At 39.8% G+C, this 20,899-nt stretch overlaps 1 protein-coding gene across 7 annotated transcripts in view; it reads right to left on the reverse strand.

Moving 5' to 3' along the window:
- Positions 1-8,635: 8,635 nt before the first annotated feature.
- CTNND2 (catenin delta 2) overlaps positions 8,636-20,899 on the reverse strand; it is a 530,492-nt gene continuing 518,228 nt past the window's right edge. For all 7 annotated transcript variants that reach the window (XM_030485322.1, XM_030485314.1, XM_030485286.1 and 4 more), the window contains 2 exons: positions 15,666-15,739; positions 8,636-12,231 (listed from right to left, as the gene is read on the reverse strand). In XM_030485322.1, coding sequence (XP_030341182.1) covers positions 11,971-12,231; positions 15,666-15,739 — 335 coding nt within the window. In that variant the 3' untranslated portion in view covers positions 8,636-11,970. The remainder of the gene's footprint in view (positions 12,232-15,665; positions 15,740-20,899) is intronic.

Consider the following 20,899-nt stretch of genomic DNA (forward strand, 5'->3'; position numbering starts at 1 on the left):
GAGCTGAATTGGATAATAGAGTAGACTTGTTTATGAAAAGCTCAAGTAAAAGAGTCTGTTAAGTTGAAAAGAGGGGACAATCACTTAAACAGTGAAAATGACAAGCGAAAAAGGAAGCCAGAGAAGCAGTGTCAGCTGAAAGTGGAGTTAGCAGTGGATTTTATAGCTCTCCAGGGAGAGGAAGACTCAAGACATAGAAAAAAATAATTTGTAAGCTCATCCACGCAAGAGAACAAATGATAAGGGTTATGAACACATTTGCTTATATTAGAGGTAAATAAGGTATATTGGAAATGAATGCAGAATTAATTAGCAATGCTTGGAGTGATTATTTTGCAAGAGTACCATATGAAGAGAATGCAAGAGAGGAATTAAATCATGTAAATCGAACTGGAATGAGATTGGTTGTATTTAGAAAGAGCAAGTCATAAAACCAGGTAGGAATATGAAAGTGAGAAAAGTCTCTTGATGAAGTGCCAATGCATTTGTTGAAGTGACTTGTTATGGAAGGCATGTTTGATTGCTTTCCTAAGTCTGAGAAAGTACTAAACCAATGTTGTAAAAGCTTTGCAGAGTATATATTTAAATGCGGAGAAGTATGAGGCTCAGCACAAATTATCCAAGTGAAATGGTGCAGCAGAATATGAAGTCTTGGCAGAGATTACTGGAAGCATCTGTAGAGAGACTGAAATTTAGATGTGTTAGACATCTAGTTTCATGGTAGGAAGGAGTAGAAAGCTTGCTGTATGTGTTTTCTTGGAAATTTAGAGAAAAGAGACAGCTACTGGAATGGTCTTTGTAGAAATGGGGAAGGCATGCACTCACGGAATGAGAATAAGCAAGCTGGTTTGGAGAACTTCGTATGTGCCACCTCTGTCAAAAAACGTGCTGAAAAGTGATAAAGTATGAAGAGAACTAACACAGAACATGCTATTATTTAATGAGATGCAAAAGCTTGTGATGGCTTAAATAGCTAAATGTTAATAATGGCAAGACTTTCTTACATAGGCCTGAATTAAAGTGATTGTTAATTAGACCGAAGCCTTGATAGCTGGTGAAAGGCATCCTCCACAAACAGGAGCTTCCTTAGAGGAAGCAGTTCTAATACCTGTATAGACAGACTGTAGAGTGTCTCTTTGGTTCTCCCACCCACCTTCTGAAGCAGTCAAACAGCTTTGTTCCAATACCTTTGATACTCAAGTTTATGACCATATCAATCTGATTATGACCATCAGTCAATCTCCGTGTTAAATCCTTCATAAGATAGCTGTCATAGTTCACTTCAGCAGTTGCACTGCTTCGCAAAAGGGGCTGAAAGGTGGGTGTAAAAGCTGACCTGTTCAGATGAAGAGTCCACACCATTTACCAAATCCTTGACTTGTTCTTCCTTCTGCCACCAAATGTTGTCTTTGGAATGCTTGTTTTATGTGATGTGGTTTTGCATGTGGGTAATCCATGCCCTCCCAGCTCAGCTCTAAAGATACAGCATGGTATTTAAGTATTAGGTATTCTCATGATGATTTGCTTTTACAGGCATCTGTTGGAAGATAAAAGCCTTTGAAACAGAACTCTCTCTTCAAGCTGTTAACCCTGTGACTAGCTACTGCCTTGTTAGTTCTTTAGTAAGTTATATATTATTTTGGTTTCTGTAATTATTTTCTCCAACATTAATCTAACTTACAGTTGGCATCAAAAGCCACGGATTTCGCTCACACTGTTTTTCTGCAAGAAGAAACAATTCTTTAATATGCAAATCAGAGTGGCAAAGTTGGATGAATTTAGTCAGTATGCCCTTGAAGGAAAGAAAGGCTTTCATGAAAAACTCAAGGTTACAGTTATGTTCCTAAGCACGATGAAAAAGCTACTTAACCCTTTAGAACAGATAAGGGGGAAGATCGTTTTCTCATGAAAAAGAAATTATTCTTGTGTAAAAAGAATTAGCAAAAAAAATGAGAGCTAAATTAGTGGGAGGGAGGATATGCAGAATCTAAACTGTAATTTCGGCAAATGCTGCAGCCTTATCTTTCTTATTTTGCTGGGCAAAATGCACATTCATTCAAATTCTAGTCAATGTGATAAAACAACCTGTCCTCATAGACACATTGCAGGAATTCATTTTGGAAATACCTTGACAAAAGAAGTCTTTCTATGCTAACAGGTGTTAGAATTGGCAAAGGCAATTGACTTCAGTTACATTGCCATAAAAGGTTAGTTGACCATAAGCTTTGAAGCCTGACATGGGATACTGCTGGAGAGATTCTTCATAGTTTGCAATGCAGACCCAGGCAAGGAAGATTTTTCTAATGTCTGTGGTTTCCCTTCAGGACTAAAAAGCAATATTGACTCACTGAAATTTATAAAATCTCTCTTTAACAAGTCCCTGTGCGTGTGCTTTTTACAAAACAGATATCTAGCCAAAAAGCACAACTAAAATGGATGTTTATCCTAACTCAGAACTTAATCCTCCAGCCTACATCATGTGTGAGGAGTCCAAACCAAGAGATGTTCCCTGCAACACAAAATGCTTATTAATTTTGATCAATTGGATGGACAAGTGAATTCTGGAACTAAACTTTACCCAGGATGAAGATCTGTAGGCATCCTCTGATGTGAAGGCAGTGTTAGGATCTCATTTTTATTTTTATGAAGATGATTAAAAGAGTTTTATAAAAAAAAACCAACTCCAGTGTCTATTGAATTTTATGAATTGATTGTACTTCATCCTTGATGCTGCCTGAAAGCAATAGAAAGCCAGTTACATATTATTTTATTATCACTGTAAGGCATAAATGTCTTCAGTGAATTAATAGAAATTGCAGGCAAATATTTTGTTTCCAGAAAGATCAATATAATCCATATTGTACTACTTGGCTCTATCAACATTAAGGAAATAAGTAAATAATGCAAATCAATTATCAAACACATAAAAATAACATCATCCTTTTGGAGACAATAACAACAGCATAAAGAACACAAATAAGAAAAATGGTATTTGATCTCATCTATCTACACTGAATTCTGTCTATATTTTAAAGCACCTGTCCTAATCAGAGTCAGCTTCAGCAGGCCATAGGCAAAAGGTCCTCTCATTCTGCTTTTAGAAAACTGAGGTCAAGAAGAAAGGCTGAACTTTGCAAAATCTTAACCTGACCAAGTACAATGTTTTCATTGTCTTGTGGAGATCCCCTCAGCTGGACCTAGCCTTCAACAGGGCTTTTGCTCTCCCAGCTTCTGAGTCCTTTTCCATGTTAATCCAGCATGAAGGAACACCATGTGGCATTTTCCTCTCTTGAAAGCTTTTGGTTTTCTCGAAGTTTGACCCTGCATTACCAGATGTGCCCAAGGAATTTTTCATTTCCAACAAAGTAAGCTGAAACCAAAGTTGAGCAGCTCTGTGACTTTGACAGATGAGAACTGACTGAAGCAATATCTTATTAAAACAATCTTTGAGGTCCTTACCTATTAACTCACAGCCATGTATGTGCTAGGCCGAAGCGATTCCCCTTCTGGTGAGTTTTCATTCTGGGATGGGCACAGATGCTATGCTGCTTTACAGGACTTGGGTATTGTCTGTGATGCACAACAACCACTTGACAATACTTCCTGGTTCTTGATGTAATTTTAGCAAGATCTTGTACATGTAAGAACAGACACACATTCAGAGCTAAGATAATTTTCTTTCCCTAAGCTTGCCAGGACTGAGAAATGTTGGACAGGAGCTCCTTCTGTCCAGAGCATCCTCTTCTGGTATTGCTCCTGTGGGGGAAAAAACAGTGCCTTTCTTACATGTCTGCTGTTAACCAGGTTAACATACAGACACTGTTAATTCCCCTCAGATTGATTGGCTCGTGGGCACATCCATGCTGGGTAATGCGTATCAGCTTGGCCTTGAGTGCAACTCATGTCCTCCTTTCCTCACTTATCACATGCTGTTCATGCCTTAATCTACAACTGCTTAATTGGTTATACTTTATCCCTCCTGTATTTGGACGAGTATTTTTGCTTGTGGTGACTGCTGACACCACACAACTGTCCAAGGCTTTAAAAACCTCAGCAAAGACATACAAATACTAAGAAAGATGGATAACAGAGCTGCTGTTACTAAAGCTTTTTGAAAATACTGCTAAAACGGGTTCAAGACCAGACAAATCCTGAGGCTTAATACATTCTGTTATTTTATAAAGCTTAAAACTTACTATTAATATAAAGGTATCATCTCCATTAATATTATTATTATTATTGCTTGACAGCCTTGCTGACCTTGGCCTCTCTCTGTCCCAGTGTCTGAGCTCAGTGAAGCCTTGGTTCCCCTGCAGCTCTCCTTAGCTCTTGCGCCTCCACCACTGCCACCCATGCACAAGATGAGCTCCGCTTCTGTGGCCACTCACTGGGACTGCCCCAGAAGAAAAAGTGCTGCAAAGCCCTGGCCAGTCCTGTCTCCTCTGGGGCAGTAAGAGTGGCCGGTGCCACCCATCCTAAGCAAAGGCACTGAAAACACACAGCAAACTATATGTCTAGCTTAGCAGGCAGTTGTACAGCATTGTGCAAAGACCTGACAGACTCAGTGCACCTCTGCCTGTCCTGCAGGCACACTGCCTTTCATCCCTTTCCATGATCAGGGGAGCTGTCTTTCCAGAGGGCGCTTTAAATGGTCTCAGGACCTTTGGCTTGTCAATCTTTTCCATTACATCAAACTGGTTTGACTTCATTAAGCCTCAGTTAACTTCAGTTCCTGGTGGCAGTATTTTTTATCTTGCTTACTGATACAGGTACAATAAGTAGTCAAGCCTGCAAGGACTTGATTGGCAGTAACTGGAGCAGCGGGTACATTTAAGGAGGTTGTTAACAAAACACTGGCTACAGTGTGCTTCAGAGGCATGGGAAAAATTAGGTGAAAACTTTTTTGCATTTAAGAAGCTAAATTTCTTTCTGTGCCCATAGCCTTAAAATATCTTATTGAAAGGAAAAAAAAAATGAGAACCTAACAAGGAGATGAACTCAGCAACTAATTGTGCCCCACACTGTGCCTTGCTCTGCCAGTTATTCCAGCCAGCTCTGCTAGCTGTTTCTGTTATTTCATCTTGCCACAAAACTGATATATGGAGCTATGAAGTCCTCTTGCATTGAGGACACTCCTAGAACAGCTTCCTTGCTTTACAGTTGACTCCAAAAGTCATAAGCAAAAAAAGGGGTTTGCTGTTTTTCCTTTTTGGAGTATGTTTGCATCCCAGGACTGGTTGCTATTGTTTTATCTTAAAGCAATTACTCACCCCAGGCACCTAACTGGCCTGTCCATCATGCACCTACACCTACAAACCCTTCTCTGCTTTACAGCGTGCTGGCTTTTTCAGCAGAAATGCCTCCCAAGCACAGTGAAATGGCAAGTGCCAGCTATCCCTGTTACAGGACAGCCCACTGGTCACTCCCCTTTCCTTCTCTCCACCACATTTTCTGAGGGTACTTCTCCCTTTTCTAGCTACTTTTTCACTCTTGAATAATTTTGCAGGTAGGATTGCTTGCTTTTAGATACCAGCCTAGATCTTTTAGATCTGCCTAGATGGCAGAGAAGAGCAAGAAGCGCCTGGTACATCATAGGTAATAGTATCTGAATTACCTCATGTAATTCAGTGGGTTTGTTTAAGCTGAAATGGCCCCAAAGTGTTCCTGCTGTAAGAAAAATCCTCTTCTATTCCCTTTTAGCCAAAATTGCATAAGGAAACTGTACTGGAGCCCATAGTCTGAAAGAACTAGAGATAAGATATCATTAAACAGTTTTAGGTGCTGCTAGTTCCAGGCAGTGATTTATCTGAAATAGCAAGCTGGGGCAGTCACATCCTCTTTCTGCTCTTCCAGCCCTCCAGCTCTATGTGGTGTGGAGGAAGGTCTTAAGAGGAAGGATCAGGAGTTCGGTTGTGGCAAGACACAGACCTGCTGTTTTGCTTCCCAAACACATATTTGCTTCCCAACCACAAACAAAAGATTGCTTCCCAATCTTTTCTGAGATTTCATGAAAACTTTGATGGCTGAACTGTAGGGCTCCATTGTTGCCTTGACAAATGGCCTTGTGAGAGGCAGTGTGTTAGGCTTCATACTCTTTCTTTTTTTTCCCCTATCAGTTGGTGGCAAACAAAGGTTAACAGTTGATTGTGTCTGTACAGTAGCCTCAATTTTCTCTTCAGCTTTGATGTCCTATTTATTGTCTTGACGTGTTTAGTTATCAACATTTTTTGCCTATGTAACATTCACGTAGAATAAGTAAATCATGTAAAAAAAAGTAACCTCCATTGCCACTGGGCTATATATATAATTGAAACGGATTATGTGAATTAATACTTTAATTGAATTTGTGAAAAATAGTGAATCAGCAAACCACTGCTATTTTGCTTTCCCAGATTTACTGGCAAGATTCAGATTTTGCATGTCTGGAAAAGAAAGGTATTTCAGTGTCTGAAACTACTCATCTGCTACTGAAATTAACTGCAACAATCAGTCACAGCAAGTACTTTTTATCTATGTCACTCTCTTAAAGCAGTGAAAATAAAATTGAGAGAACCAAAGGCTTCATAGTAAATTTTGATAGACAGGTACTAGCAAATAACTTGCCGTTTTTCTCCCTTTTAGGTATTTGAAGGTTGCAGCCTTTGGCGTGCTGGCAAAAGTGGCCTCAAGGTGCTCATCCTTTGAGAAGGTTGCAGCAATTCTTCACCTGTTTTCACTTTGGGCCTGATGCATGGCTTGGTGAAGCTGGTGGAAGCCTTTACAGGGAGTTCTGTGGTCTTTAAAACTAGGTGTAAGCAAAAGGTTTACACTTTCCAAGAGTTTAGCATGTGCTTTCTTCTGGCAAAGCAATACCAATGCCCACAGAGGAAGGAAACTGCTTTTAAAATTGCATTAAAAATATTACAGTGAGTTTGACTGGGAATTAGGTTTAGGAATAATGCATCAGCCTGGTGTCTTGCTAGAATATTGAGCCTGGCCAGCACCAGTGCTCTTGCATGTACCTTGCTGGCCTTGCAGAGGATTGGGGTGTGCCGATCTTTCAAATGATATAGTGCAGTCAAGACGATGCAAAAGCTGGGGGGCACTGGAGAGGAAGAACTTGAAGTGCTTATGTTAGATGGCATCGTTTGGTGTGGCTCTTCGAAGGCTGGAGCAAGAGCCGAGTCAGGAGCAAGTGCTCCTAACCCAGGCTGTCAAAAGACATGATAGTCACTGCTTTTCTCACTTGTTTTTCAGAAGCACCTGGAAGGCGGGAATGCTCTGCTCCATATAGGTATCAGCTGCAGGCTTCAATCCCCCCTCACCTGGGAATGAAACTCAAATATCCCATTTTCAGCCTGAATGTCTGAAACTGGCTTTAGGCACTGTTTAAATACTGGCTAGTCCCCTGGAAAAGAGCCAGTACTGCACAGGTCTTCAGCAGATACTGGTGCACATCTGGCCTCCAGGGAGAACACTGGGCTTCAAATTGCAACCCTGTGTGCACTGTGTTCACGTACCTGCAGGGGGGACCACACTCTGCCATTGAGGATGGTGGGGCAAGGTGTGGGGGGGCTGTTCGCAAAAAGTTGCCTCTGTTTTGGCTGCCTAATATCTTTTTGGCTTAAAGGTTTTGATCAAGAGCCTCATCCCTCCCGTCTCTCCTTCACAGCAGTAAGCAGTCACTGCCCTCCTGCCCAACATCTGTTGGCTGAAGCTGGACGTGCCCAGTGGTGACCTGTGATTTCTCTCTCCTCTTCCCTCCCACTTTCCTAGCATAAAGCTTTGCGTGCATCATGTTGCTGCTATTAAGTGTTCACTACATTAGGTTGTTAGTCCTATTTGATGATCTCAGTGCATAAAATCTCTTGCTGGGTCCATTCCACTGTTAGTAATTATGGGTGTGTATCTGCCTTCGCACACAAGCTCTGAGTGTCTCTATTTGTGAATCGTCCCCCCTGCCTTGGATTGCTGCCTCCATCTCTCCTACTCCTCTCAATACAAGCAGTAACACTAAACCCAGGGCTCTTTCTGCCTCTCTGCAGGAGAGGATGAGTAACAGGGGTGGAGGGGTTGAGAAAGCCTCCCTTGCAGCACACTGGCCTGTGTTGTGCCAAGGCATAAAAAAATAAGTCAGCATTTCTTAGTTGTAAGTCTCCCAGTGAGATGCTTCTGCAGGCTAATGCAACCCACTCCCAGGAAACAATTATTCCTGAGCCCTGACATGGACCGCATGCTGGGATTCCCAGCAATGCACGAGTAAATTAATAGCTTGCTTTTTGTTTCTTGGCTGTGGTCTAAGTAACACTGGGGCCAAGATCATATTTTTTTACAGCATGTTCCTATCCAGTGGCACCAGCCTTGAGCTTTTGAGTTTTTTCCTACTGGTGTAGTTAAACTCTCTCTCTCTGTAAGCGGTGGCAGCTGGATTCTTGCAGCTATGATTAGGGTGTTCTCAAAAATAGCTCTCCCCTTTGCTTGGTGCTGTGCTTATAAACCTGGTGGAGAGGGAGGGGGGAGGAAATGACTTGAAAGCTGGAAGTTAGGCATCCAATTAACACTTTAAGTAAATACCTGGGTTTGTTGGCTGTGTGAATCTAGCATCAGTCTATGGACTCAACTTCTGAGTTTAAACATATTGCACTATGACCAGCGATTCTCCACAATACAGTAGGATTTATTAATAGAAAATATGTCAATAGGAGTTTGTCTTTGTACATGTTAGCAACATGTACAGTGAAACACATTTTTTTTTTTTTCTCAATCTATATTGTTATAGTTCTTTTGTGTTATCTGACATAACCATTTATATTTTGGGCTTAAATATGTTATTTGTCAAAATGTACTTTCAGTGTTAATATACCTTTAAAATCATAGTTTATCTTTTAAATATTGAATTCATATTATTTTTTTTTCAAATCACTATTGCTCATGTTAGTGCAAATTTGTTAATCTTGAGATAGGTTAACCATTCCTTCCAGACCATAAACAGCATTTAATAAAACAGTGAGATTTATATAGCTCTACACAGCTGAACAAGATTCTAATACGAAGCTTGTTAAAAAAAAAAAATCCAACATTTTACAGTACATCAATTGCATTTTATACATTTGTTTTTGGAACAGTTTTGTTTCTTCTCTATTTCTGTGTGTGATCTAGTACAAGAATGAAGGGAACAGCAATAGGTAATGATACTTTCCTCAATATTAAAAAGAATGCATCATATACATATCTTGCTCAGTATGGCAGCAGTGTTGGATTTCCAAGCCTAGAAAAGAAGCCAGGTAATTCAACACCTTCTCAAAACTCAGTACAGCAAGAGTGAATGTTATCAGTCGGAGCATTTGCCACTACAGAAGAATGGAAACAAAACAACACAAAGTATAGACGAAAGGTATTTTATGCCACTTGATCAATCCAGAATCTCTCACTTGAGCAATGGTCAACATTTGACTCCAAGTAATTCCGAAGAGGAGCTGAAAGGGGGCAATGTGGGCGTTTCAGTAGCTTGAAGAATGGAAATAAATCCAACTTACAATAACCTCCTGTCCTAAGAACTTCAAACAGAATGACAGATCCCCTCTGCCTATTGGCAATGCGGTGCCTGGAGAACTGCACCAGCCTGGTGGTTATCAGGCAGTCAAGAAGAACTTCAAGTTGTGAGTGACATTCTTTATTAAAAAAAAGCTTTTATACTGAAAATGTGCTTTGTTCAAAAGAGCACTGCAAATGTCACTTATCTTATTAAAATCAATGTAATAAATAAAATATAAACAACCTGTGTCCAAAACTATGAATAATATTTTTATCTACCTCGCTATACATCTGGCCCACTGTGCCCCTCCCACCCACCCTGTCTTAAATGTGTTAAAAATTTTTTTGCATGCGATTTTTTTCCCCCTGTTTACTACAAAGAGCAGATAAGGTTACATATCGTACACTGGGAAAAGCTGCCAAGATATTCAACTATAGTCCTAGATTACCAATAAACCAATGCTACGTCACAACACCCGCCTGCGTGAACTACTCGGGCTGCGTCCGTACAGAGCAGGCGATGACTTGCGAGAGACTTCTCCCCTGCGCACAGCCGGAAGTGTGCCAGGTGATGGTAAGACTATTACAATGACTAATCACAGAGATGTTTGCAACCTAAAACAAATTCTTTAACTGCAATTGAAGCAATTTACGACTACTCCATTTGTGGTGGGTCTTGCACTGCGAAAACAGTACGCTGAAATGTTGCCTGAACCAAAGAAATGAAGAAATGCTAAATTCTTCTTTTTCACTTCCAGAATCCCAAGAGCTAAGATGAATATGCCAGCTCTCCTGGCCTCCTAGCTTAGCTTCCTGTTCGTTTAAATAATAATAATAAAAAATATCTCTGTCCGTTACATTTTTTACTTTTTTGAGTTTTACTTTAAATGCATATAAATGGTCGGTATCTTTCGTATTTGAGGAATGTATTCTGGGTGTTGGGTTTTCTTTTTGGTATGGGTTAAAACAAATGATTGTCCTAATGGTTCAGGAATTGGACCCTTCTGTAAGACTGAAGAGTTTGGAGACTCCAGACTTTAGTCTGTTGGGTCTTTGTTTTCCATTCCCTCAGGGAGATGGCAAGATCAAACTCTGCCTTCCTTGAGCATTTGGTTGGTGGCTGGAGAGTAATGAAATTTCCTCAAGAGAAGATCAAGAGATGCTATTTTAAAGGAAATGGCACCTAAGGGTGAAGGAGTCAGTGAAAAAAAGCTGACAACCCCTTCATTTGTGAGTATGTGGCCTGACAATTTTGAATTGCTATCAATGGTTAGAAAGTGAGTAAGAGAAAGCACATACTGGAGTTTCCACTGTTAAAAGAACTGGAAAATCAAACAAAAATTGAAGCTTGAACAAGGAAAACATTGGATGAGAAGAAGTCTTACGCCACACAAACACACACACTCAACACACACACGCACACAGAATACTATGCATACACGGACACACACAAGTAAGAATGTATATTTGTATGGTAGGTTCTTGGAAATAGACATTCTTAGCAAATATGGATGACAGATCAATTGTAATTTATTTTCTTTTAACACTGTATCATCATAAAGAAAACTGGTATAAATGAAAAAAATCTATTTCAAATATCTACATCTAAAATTTTAGGCAGTGAAAAAGCACTTCGTTGACAAGGAGTGTGGAATGATGAATGTTAATTGTCAGAAACTGCTGAATGCCTTTTTTTTGTTTTTAGTTGCCACAAACAAATTCACATATCAGAACAAACAATACTGCTAAATATTCCTTTTTGTTTTTTTGATTTTTTTTTGCAAATTTTTTTTTTTTTTTTTTTGTTAAAACGCACCGGGGAAAAGAAAACGAAAACCTGGAAATTCATACATCTTTCAAAATTTGAAATTGAAGCAATATTTAGAACCATAGATGAAGAAACACTGTGGCATTGGTGTAATATACACAATGCACTTCTTTTTTTTTTATCTGTAATGTACATCAAATACTTTACAACAATGCATTAACAAAAGGCAAGAAACATCTTGCTGTACAGAGGAAACCCCAAATGCAACTTGAAGCCTAGATTCACAATGAATGAGGATATTAAACAAAGTGTGAGAAGCTGTTCCCCATAAAGTATGTACGCTGCTCAGTTACTTGTGCTTAACTCTTGACCCACATCCACTGCCATGTTCTCCCTCCTTCCTTCAGCCACATTCAATATACAGCACCAAACTTTAGACTCTACAGGCCAACAATAAAGTTGCCCCACACTGTAAAATATATATATGTATATATATTTCTTTCTAATTACTCCCAGGTTTAGCTTTTGTATCTTTTAGCCTTCTAAAAAAAACTCTTAAATTTTTCCATACTGGTTATCTGGGCCTTCCTATGGAACAGGCTTTAACAAACTAAATCTGCAGGAAAAAAAATGTCTTGTGGTATGCATGCACATGCACAGTTCCTGGAGCTTTTGTATCTGCCCAAGTCTCAAACCCAGGAGTCGGGAGAGGCTGGATAGTGGCTTGTTTCATAGTTAAGTTCACTATAGGGACGAGCAGCTGAATAGAAGTCGACATAGTTGCCAGTTGACTTTAGTCCCAGGTGCATGTTGTATTCGCTTGCAGGTGGGCGATGATGCACTTGGTCCTCAAAGAAGGACTCGTCATAGTTTCTTGTTGAATTCTGAAATGGCTGATATGGTTCATAATCTTTTCTGCTGGGCTCCTGTGGAACTGGCTGTGTTGAAACCTGAAAGATAGTAATACCCACAATTTGTCAAATACAACTTATTGTGGGCAACAGGATAGAAGAATGAGTAAATCATGTTGGAAGTACAAAGCTGGCCATCAGCTCAACATCTGCTCAAGAGAATTGGTAGTGAATTAATTCCACAGCTTTGCCTTGTCATTATATTTCTTTATATCTATTTAATGTTATCACTAAATACATTTATTATTTAATATTATTGCTGCTCAAGATGCTGGTTTACTTCAAATGTAGTTCAAGCATCACAGCTTACAGTTACTTTCATAACTACAATCTGTGTGTAACTTCCTGACTACTTTGCAGCTATACAACACAAACATTGGTGGCCAAAACTCAGCTTTGAAAAATTTGAATGGAAGTGATATGCGCTCCAAGAATGCTAAACATTCTGCAGCTGCCTTTGCCAAAAGTGAGATTTAGGGTGATACCATATCCTTAAGAACCATTTATATTCTGCAGGGCACTGACATGAGAAAATTTCAAGCTACGTGCTCTGAAATGTGTTCTTCTGCTAACTGGAAGCAGAAACAACTTCTTGCCACCTCCTCAACACTTCATGTTGGCAATCTTGTGGTGTTGGTACATTCCAGGAAGTTGTCTTAAAGGTAAAATATTTATGATATGCAGAAAAAAACACTTGGGTGGTCCCCTAAATATAAGTTTGCCATAAAGTTTTTTTGCAGACAGCCCTAGTGGGTCTCTGTTTTTATAGCTGGGACTTAATTAAAATCTGAAATTTATAAACACATGCTAAATATCTTAGTGGAATGCCATCTTTTGCTCTATGCCACCTCTATGTTGGGCAGACTTCGTGACTGCAGAATGATACAGCTTTTCAATCCTCAAATGGTCATCCCCTGGAATATTGATGCTCAGACACTAGTGGCAGGATAATGCAGATCCTGCTGACTCTGCAAGAGTTAGTAATGCTCCTTCAAGAAGAGAGGAACAGTTGCACTGCTATGGCCCAAACTCTGTGGTATAAAGCACATCTGTATTGGACTCCATGCGTAGAGTGCAAAACGCTGCCTTTAACAATCCTACAAGTGATCAATCTGACAATACTGGGCCCAGTATTAGAACTGCACAAGGGAGCACAATTACTCTAGCTTCTATTTCTAGGACTGCTATGCAGGTGTACAGGACCTTCAGCTGCTCCTTTAATTTCACATATTCAAACACAGGTGTTTAATTTTGGATGCAGGAGAAAAATTCTGTATGAAACAACCTGTTTGTATGTCAAAAAGTTAAGAGATGGTCATTTTTTAAGAGGAAAACAGGCGACTGAAGTAGTATTTCTGGGTTCTTTTTAGCTAAAAAAAACATTCTTTCTGATATGTCAGTCATAAACCTGACATTTCATTGAAAAAGCAAGTGGGAAAAGGTGGAAAACTAGTGGGTTTTGGGTTGTTTTGTTTTGCTTAAACTCTCATCCCCCAAATTAAATTGGTTGATTCATGACTGCAATCAGAGTGCACCAGTTGCTTCAACACCTTATACCCTTATTTCCTCCTTAAACGCAGTAAAAGCAGAAACATCTTCATGCACTGTCTTGCACAAAGAAATATGGTGCACTACAGGAAATACTGTCTAATTAAAAAAAATAAAGAGAAAGCTTTCTGGGCTGCAAGCGCACACTGCCGGCTCATGTTAAGCTTCTCGTCAACCAACACCCCCAAGTCCTTTTCTGCAGGGCTGCTCTGAATCTCTTCTCTGCCCAGCCTGTAGCAGTGCCTGGGGTTGCCCCGACCCAGGTGTAGGACCTTGCACTTGGCTTGGTTAAACTTCATAAGGTTGGCATCGGCCCACCTCACAAGTGTGTCAAGGTCCCTCTGGAAGGCATCCCTTCCCTCCAGCGTATCAACCGAACCACACAGCTTGGTGTCGTCGGCAAACTTGCTGAGGGTGCACTCAATCCCACTGTCCATGTCGCCGACAAAGATGTTGAACAGGACCGGTCCCAACACCGATCCCTGAGGGACACCACTCGTTACAGGTTTCCAACTGGACATCGAGCCATTTACCACAACTCTTTGCGTGCGGCCATCGAGCCAGTTTTTTATCCACCGAGTGGTCCATCTATCAAATTGATGTCTCTCCAATTTAGGGACAAGGATGTCATGTGGGACAGTGTCGAATGCTTTGCACAAGTCCAGGTAGATGACATCAACTGCTCTGCCGCTGTCCATCAGTTCCGTGGCTCCATCATAGAAGGCCACCAAATTGGTCAGGCAGGATTTCCCCTTAGTGAAGCCATGTTGGCTGTCACCAACCACCTCGTTGTTTTTCATGTGCCTTAGCGTGTTTTCCAGGAGAAACTGTTCCAAGATTTTGCCAGGCACAGAGGTGAGACTGACTGGTCTGTAGTTCCCCGGGTCTTCCACCTTCCCCTTCTTGAAAATGGGGGTTATATTACCCTTCTTCCAGTCATCGGGAACTTCACCTGACTGCCAGGATTTTTCGAATATGATGGACAGGGGCTTAGCAACTTCATTCGCCAGCTCCTTCAGGACGCGTGGATGGATTTCATCAGGTCCCATGGACTTGTGCACGTTCAGGTTCTTAAGATGGTCTCGAACCTGATCCTCTCCTACAGTGGGCCTAAGGTCTTCATTCTCACAGTCCCTGCATTTGCTTTCCAAGACTTGGGTTGTGTGGTCAGAGCATTTGCTGGTGAAGACTGAGGCAAAGAAGTCATTAAGAACCTCAGCCTTCTCCAAATCCATCGTAGCCAGTTCTCCTGATAGCTTCTGGAGAGGGCCTACATTGTCCCTAGTCTGTCTTTTATTTGCTACGTATCTATAGAATCCTTTCCTGTTATCTTTTACATCCCTTGCCAAACTTAATTCTAGCTGGGCCTTAGCTTTCCTAACCTGGTCCCTAGCTTCTCGGGCAATGCTCCTGTATTCTATTGCTAGCTTGGATTTTGTAGCCTGTCTCACACATATGACAGAATGATAGAATGGTTTCGATTGGAAGGGACCTTAAAGGTCATCTAGTCCAACCCCCCTGCAGTGAGCAGGGACATCTTCAACTACATCAGGTTGCTCAGAGCCCTGTCCAACCTGGCCCTGAATGTTTCTAGGGATGGGGCATCTATCTAGAACTTTAAAGGCGTTCAGGTCCCAAGCCCCTCTTGCCTTCATTATAAACTACAGGCATAAGCACCTTAGATAATTTTTGTGCATAAGCTATCATAACCTGTTGGACATTTTTGAAATTTAACTGGAATTATCCATTAGCATAAAGAATATAGCTTCTCTGAAGCTAGCGGAATTGCTAGCATTTGTACAAGCAGGTGATTCAGTTCTTCTAATCTTGATTTACCAATCTTTGGGATATTTTCCTTCATTTCCATATAAGATGTTACATTGGAACTGTAACATCTCTGTAACTTTAACTGTCTCTGTACTTACCTGGTTATGTTTGATATCTTCAGCAGGTGCACCATACGAATTCCTGTACAAAGTTGAGATTCCAGTGTTCTGAGCTGGAGACGGGAAAAAGGAAGGAAAAAGCAGGTTTACCAAACATACCTCTTTGGCCTCAAAGTGAATTCTTAGGGCTTCATTAAATACGTTACACAATGTCTGTTTTACCCCCATAAAAATCTTCAAAAACATCTGCAGATTTCTGTTTTCCTCCAACTGTACAGTCATAATTTTTGCTTTGTTGTACATGCATGTATATGGTATACACTTATTAATAGTAACAGGTGCTATGTCATGTTCACACTGATCTTGTGCATTTCACATATAAATCAACAAAATAACTTCAATAAATAACAAAATATACATCTAGTATTTGGTAATATATATCAGGTTATATAAGGGATTTTATATCACACACACACTAAAGAGGTAACAGTTGTAAACATTAAGACACATTTCAGTCCTTTCACTTCAATTGGATGATGTGGATTATTTATCCTACGTCATCATAAAATTATTCATGAAAAAGTGACTAAATGTAACTGAAAATGAATTATGCAGAAAGAAAAAAAAGTTATATGTAGTCATACTGAAGAGGTCTGGCCAAGATAGTCTGAAACTCATGAACTGCTGTCACTTTCTTTTCAGATGTCCTACTTCTAAAATGCATGGACAAAACTGAGCTATGAGTTTGAAAGCAGAAGTAATTCTAAAAGACAAGGATAACGTAGTTTTCAAAAAACCCCACATTATTTCCCACCCTGCCCCTCAAAACCGCATGAAAAGCTAAGGCTCTTCCCTGCAAAGCTGACTTCACTGATCATGTTGATTTGGCTATCTAGCTGAAGCTTAGTCTGCTGGTCAAACTAGAAAGATGGTAGTTCTTTCTCATATTTGAAAGAGCAGTATTTGAAAGATGGCAGTATTTTTTTTGTGCGTGTGTGTGGCTGCTGTGCACCATTCTTACCGGCCATGTTATTAACTTTCCAGACATTAGAATCCATGATTTGATGCTGTCATGAGGACTGTCATTATAAAGACACATGCCTGAAAGTAAAAATTGAGTAGTTGTGAATCAGAGTCATCACTGGAGATGAAACACGTTGGTCACATGACTTCTCTCAGGCCTCTGTGCAATGGTTCAAAACCTGGAGGCACCAAAGCGTTGTTTTTAATACCTTCACAACTCAAAAACTTTGGCAGTGAGGACTGATCATCAGAGCTAAAAGCTGGGTATGGGATCCATGCGAGCCACATTGCTAAGAACCACAGTTACTGAAGAAGTAACCACTCTTTCTTCGTTAACCTGCTAGCATGGACCCCAGCATGTACAACTGCCTCTCTCTGCTCCATGTTGCTGTTTTACAGATCTCAGATGGTGTTCTTAAATACCTCAAGCGTGTTCTTCGAACAGGATAAAGACAGGGATTACACGGTAGGGTGATGTGCCCTAACAGCTGCAAAAAGAGATATTTCACTTCTTCTTCTTCTTGAAGAGCTGGATGCAGTTACTGAGATAGTGCATAGTCTTGTATAGGAAATGGAGAAGAGCTTTGGACGTCTCCAAGGAGGGTAGCAGGATCTTTTCTTTGAAGGGGGAAAGAATATGAACTCTACTAACAGATGCTGGATGGTCTTTTCCAGAGGTAGGTACTTTTAGTTGCACCTCTGTGCTAATAGGTGGTAACAGATGGAAATGACAAGTGCTTGATCAGTTTGTCTTGGTCATAAATGTTAGTGCCGAAAGCTCAATCTGCAGAGGTTCTCTCTGTTCAGGCTGCATTTTGTTACCTGAGTGGTGTATAAGACTCGACTGTTATTTCAGTGGTTATTTTTTTTTTTAGCATCCTCTGCTTTAGTGTTAGAAAATTTCCTTCCTGATGACAGTCGTTGGTATCAGAGGATCCGCATCAGCATTGCTATTTATGGTGCACCTCATGACAGCATAAGTCTCCGTAGTACAACTGCCAGATCTTTCCTTGATACCATCTTCTTTTTATGCTGTTTCTGACTTTTTTGCTTGCCTCACAAAGTGCAAATTCCTCTTCTCAAGACCTAAAGATTCTCAAAATTAGCATTTCAGCTACCCATTTTGTGATGTGCTACTTCTTGAAAAAAAGTGACTTCCTGTAACCATTTTGTTTTCATGTATATGAACGGCAAGATAAGCAGGGTTGAAGTTTCCTGCATGCAAGATTTTAGTGAGGCATGACCAGACTAGACACTACTGTTCATGGTTGTTTGATGTCAAGAATAACAGACTGGTATAAGGTGCAACATCTGAGGGTTTTATGAAGAATCTGATGAAAAATAGCAAACCGGACACATGCTAATTAATTTATATGTTGTTCCTACAGGCAATCAGAGAGACTTTAAGGAGAATCATGATCTTTCCATCTTTTTACAGATGTGTAAAAAGGCACATCGTACATATGTGCCACTAGCAGCCATGACTATTATAAAACCAGAAATAGTCTAGAGTTGATGCATAGCTGTCCAATTCACTACTGTGACATTTGCACTGATATACTGTCACATGCCAGATTGAAAACTTAAGGTCTCCCAGATTACATATTCTGCCATGGAAAATGGACAGTATCAGCTTATGAAAATAGCTGCAAGGTCTGCGTTGCTGATTTCACTGCAAGTGAAATCAGTGATGTGTACAAATTCACGAGTTTAAAATGAAAACAAAATAAAAAAGGTAGCATTATTTTCTTAATGTAATAAAACCAATGACACATCAAATGCTTGGAAATGAATGCCAAGAGTTCAAGAAGTCTTGACTTAGCCTAACTGGGAAGATGAGATAACTCTCTCTGGAGGGAATGTAAGTCAAGCAATGTAGCTGCTAGCAGTGCATGCAGCCCCCTCCAGTACCTGCTTCTGAACACGCAGGTGGCATCCCTGGGAGCTCCATTCCTGCTCTGTCATGCTTCAGTGAGCAGTTGACTCTTGCTGTCCAAAAGCAGAGGGCAAATATAAGAGGAAAAAGGGAAAGAATGAGCTGGATGAATGGACAGATATTGTGTGGTTAGAATCTGATTTTTCCTGTTAATACTGTATATGAACTATCATAGTAAAATTTTCAAACAGGGAGAAAAAGACATTAATGAAATAATGTTCTTCTTTAAAATATGGCAAGAGAAGGGGAAGGAGTACTAGGAGTAAGAGATGGAGATTTTCCAGCAGCCACACTTCCTTACAGAGATATGAGAATTGCAGCTGCAGATGAAAAGACTTGAGGAGTGATGAGTGTGTATTTTATGCAGTACCTAAGCATCAGTATGTGATAGTACTGAAACAGCAGTGTATTTATGCAGTACCTAAGCATCAGTATGTGATAGTACTGAAACAGCAGTTTTTACAAAGCAAAATTGTGAAGGTTCTAAAATGAGTACTGTAATCAACCTGCAGTATTTTGTGGTCGTATTTCATAAAGAACATGATAGAAGAATACCTTCCTTTTCTCCCCTTGTTCAGTTTTCAAGGTGATATTGGTTAAACAAAAAAATCATACAGTTCCCCACAGCAGTCTTCTGCAAAGCTGACAATAGCTTTCAAATTACGTCACACTGTAGTTTATGTGACAAAGGCATCCCTGACCAAAGCTGTCCTCATATATCCCAGTCACTTGACTCATGGTTTAATATTCAGCTTTCAGTTCTTTTAAGTACTTATTCTGAACACATTTACAGATACTTTGAAATAGCAAGAGGCTAGCCTTTTGCCCTCAGAAACACAGACTGATAGTAAGAAAGGAACACTCAGCTAGACAGATAGTTGTCTTCATCCGGTATCACGTAACCTGCTTTCTCTGCTACAAGCAGCAGGACTCCATTTTATAAAATTTAGTTCAAGACAGTAAAGCAAAATGCTTCTGTGCCTCACAAATCTCAGCTACCAGAGATCATTACCTGTCACTACTGCTGCCACCTTCCTGCATGGTGAAAGATAAGGTAAGGGCATGAGAAAAAATTACAGTGTATTATGGTTTCTTAAAGTTATAATGAGTAGCCGTAGTATCTGTAGCTATTGTAACAGATGATGGTGGTTGTGTTCTGTATGTGCGGACTTGAAAATAAGTTTAAAAACTTATAAAATAAGTTTAAAAACTTATAATAGCATAGATGACTGATTCTTTAAAACCAAAAGAAAATAAACTAACCAGAAGATGCTTCTGCTGGTGAAAGTGAAGATACAGGGTGCAGTCTGTGATGCACATATTACTTCAGTGAAGGAACTAACAAAGTAAAAGAAACTTTAGAATAGGGGTCCCATGACAGTATACAGTAGCCTTATCTTCTCTGTTCTAAAGGAAAACACCATGGCATAAATAATGTTATCACATGCACTTAAAAGTTTCTGGGTTGGTTTTTTTTTTTGAGGAATATAATAGGTTTTGTCTAAAAAATATACTTTAGGTGATAAAAATTTATTATTGGTTATTATTTTCTACAGAGAAGAGATGGACAGTAAATATAAAAGGCATCATAAACCTGTGAAGAGGGCAATGAGAACTTTGATATTGTTCCTCTATTTTTTAGCTGTCCTTGTGAAATCGATGCAAGTTATCATCTTCAGCCACACTGTTTACTTCATAGATTCTCCATTTTTCCCCAGAGTTTTCCTAACAACTCCCTACAATGGCAAGAAGCCAACATTCTACTTCAAAAATCCATCAAAAAACGTTCATTTCAGTCCCAACCAAGAGGTCGTAAAATTTCTGAACTATAAACTGGGAAGAGCTTTGGAGAAGAACACGGAGACAGTCATGGATAAACTGGAACTACAACTGTGGCTTTACATTCCATGTAAACATGTAAGTCAAAGAAAGCTTTGTGTAATACATCAGCTTGGCACAAAATCCAAGAGCAGCTCAAAATATGTATATGCCAGGTGGAACCTGAAAAAATATTTATCCCATAGGTTCCACAGATGTATTAGCTGAAAAGTATTGTCTGATGCACAAAATGAAATACAGAGATTGCAATGAACTTGCTACATGAACTCATATTAGACCATTCAAATAAAGCCAAAATGTCTCACAATTGAAATCACAAATACTGATTTAATATAATTCTTTAATAAAGTATTTATTATTTAATGAGCTACAAATATGTTACACAAATTTCATGTTGAATGTTGATGCGCAAGACTTCTGTCATTTTCTTTTGTTCTTAGAATGGTGCTTAATTTGAACTTAGAGCAAATGAGCA

Source organism: Strigops habroptila, chromosome 1 (genome assembly GCF_004027225.2).
Source record: "Strigops habroptila isolate Jane chromosome 1, bStrHab1.2.pri, whole genome shotgun sequence".
In the NCBI taxonomy this organism is placed as follows: domain Eukaryota; kingdom Metazoa; phylum Chordata; class Aves; order Psittaciformes; family Psittacidae; genus Strigops; species Strigops habroptila.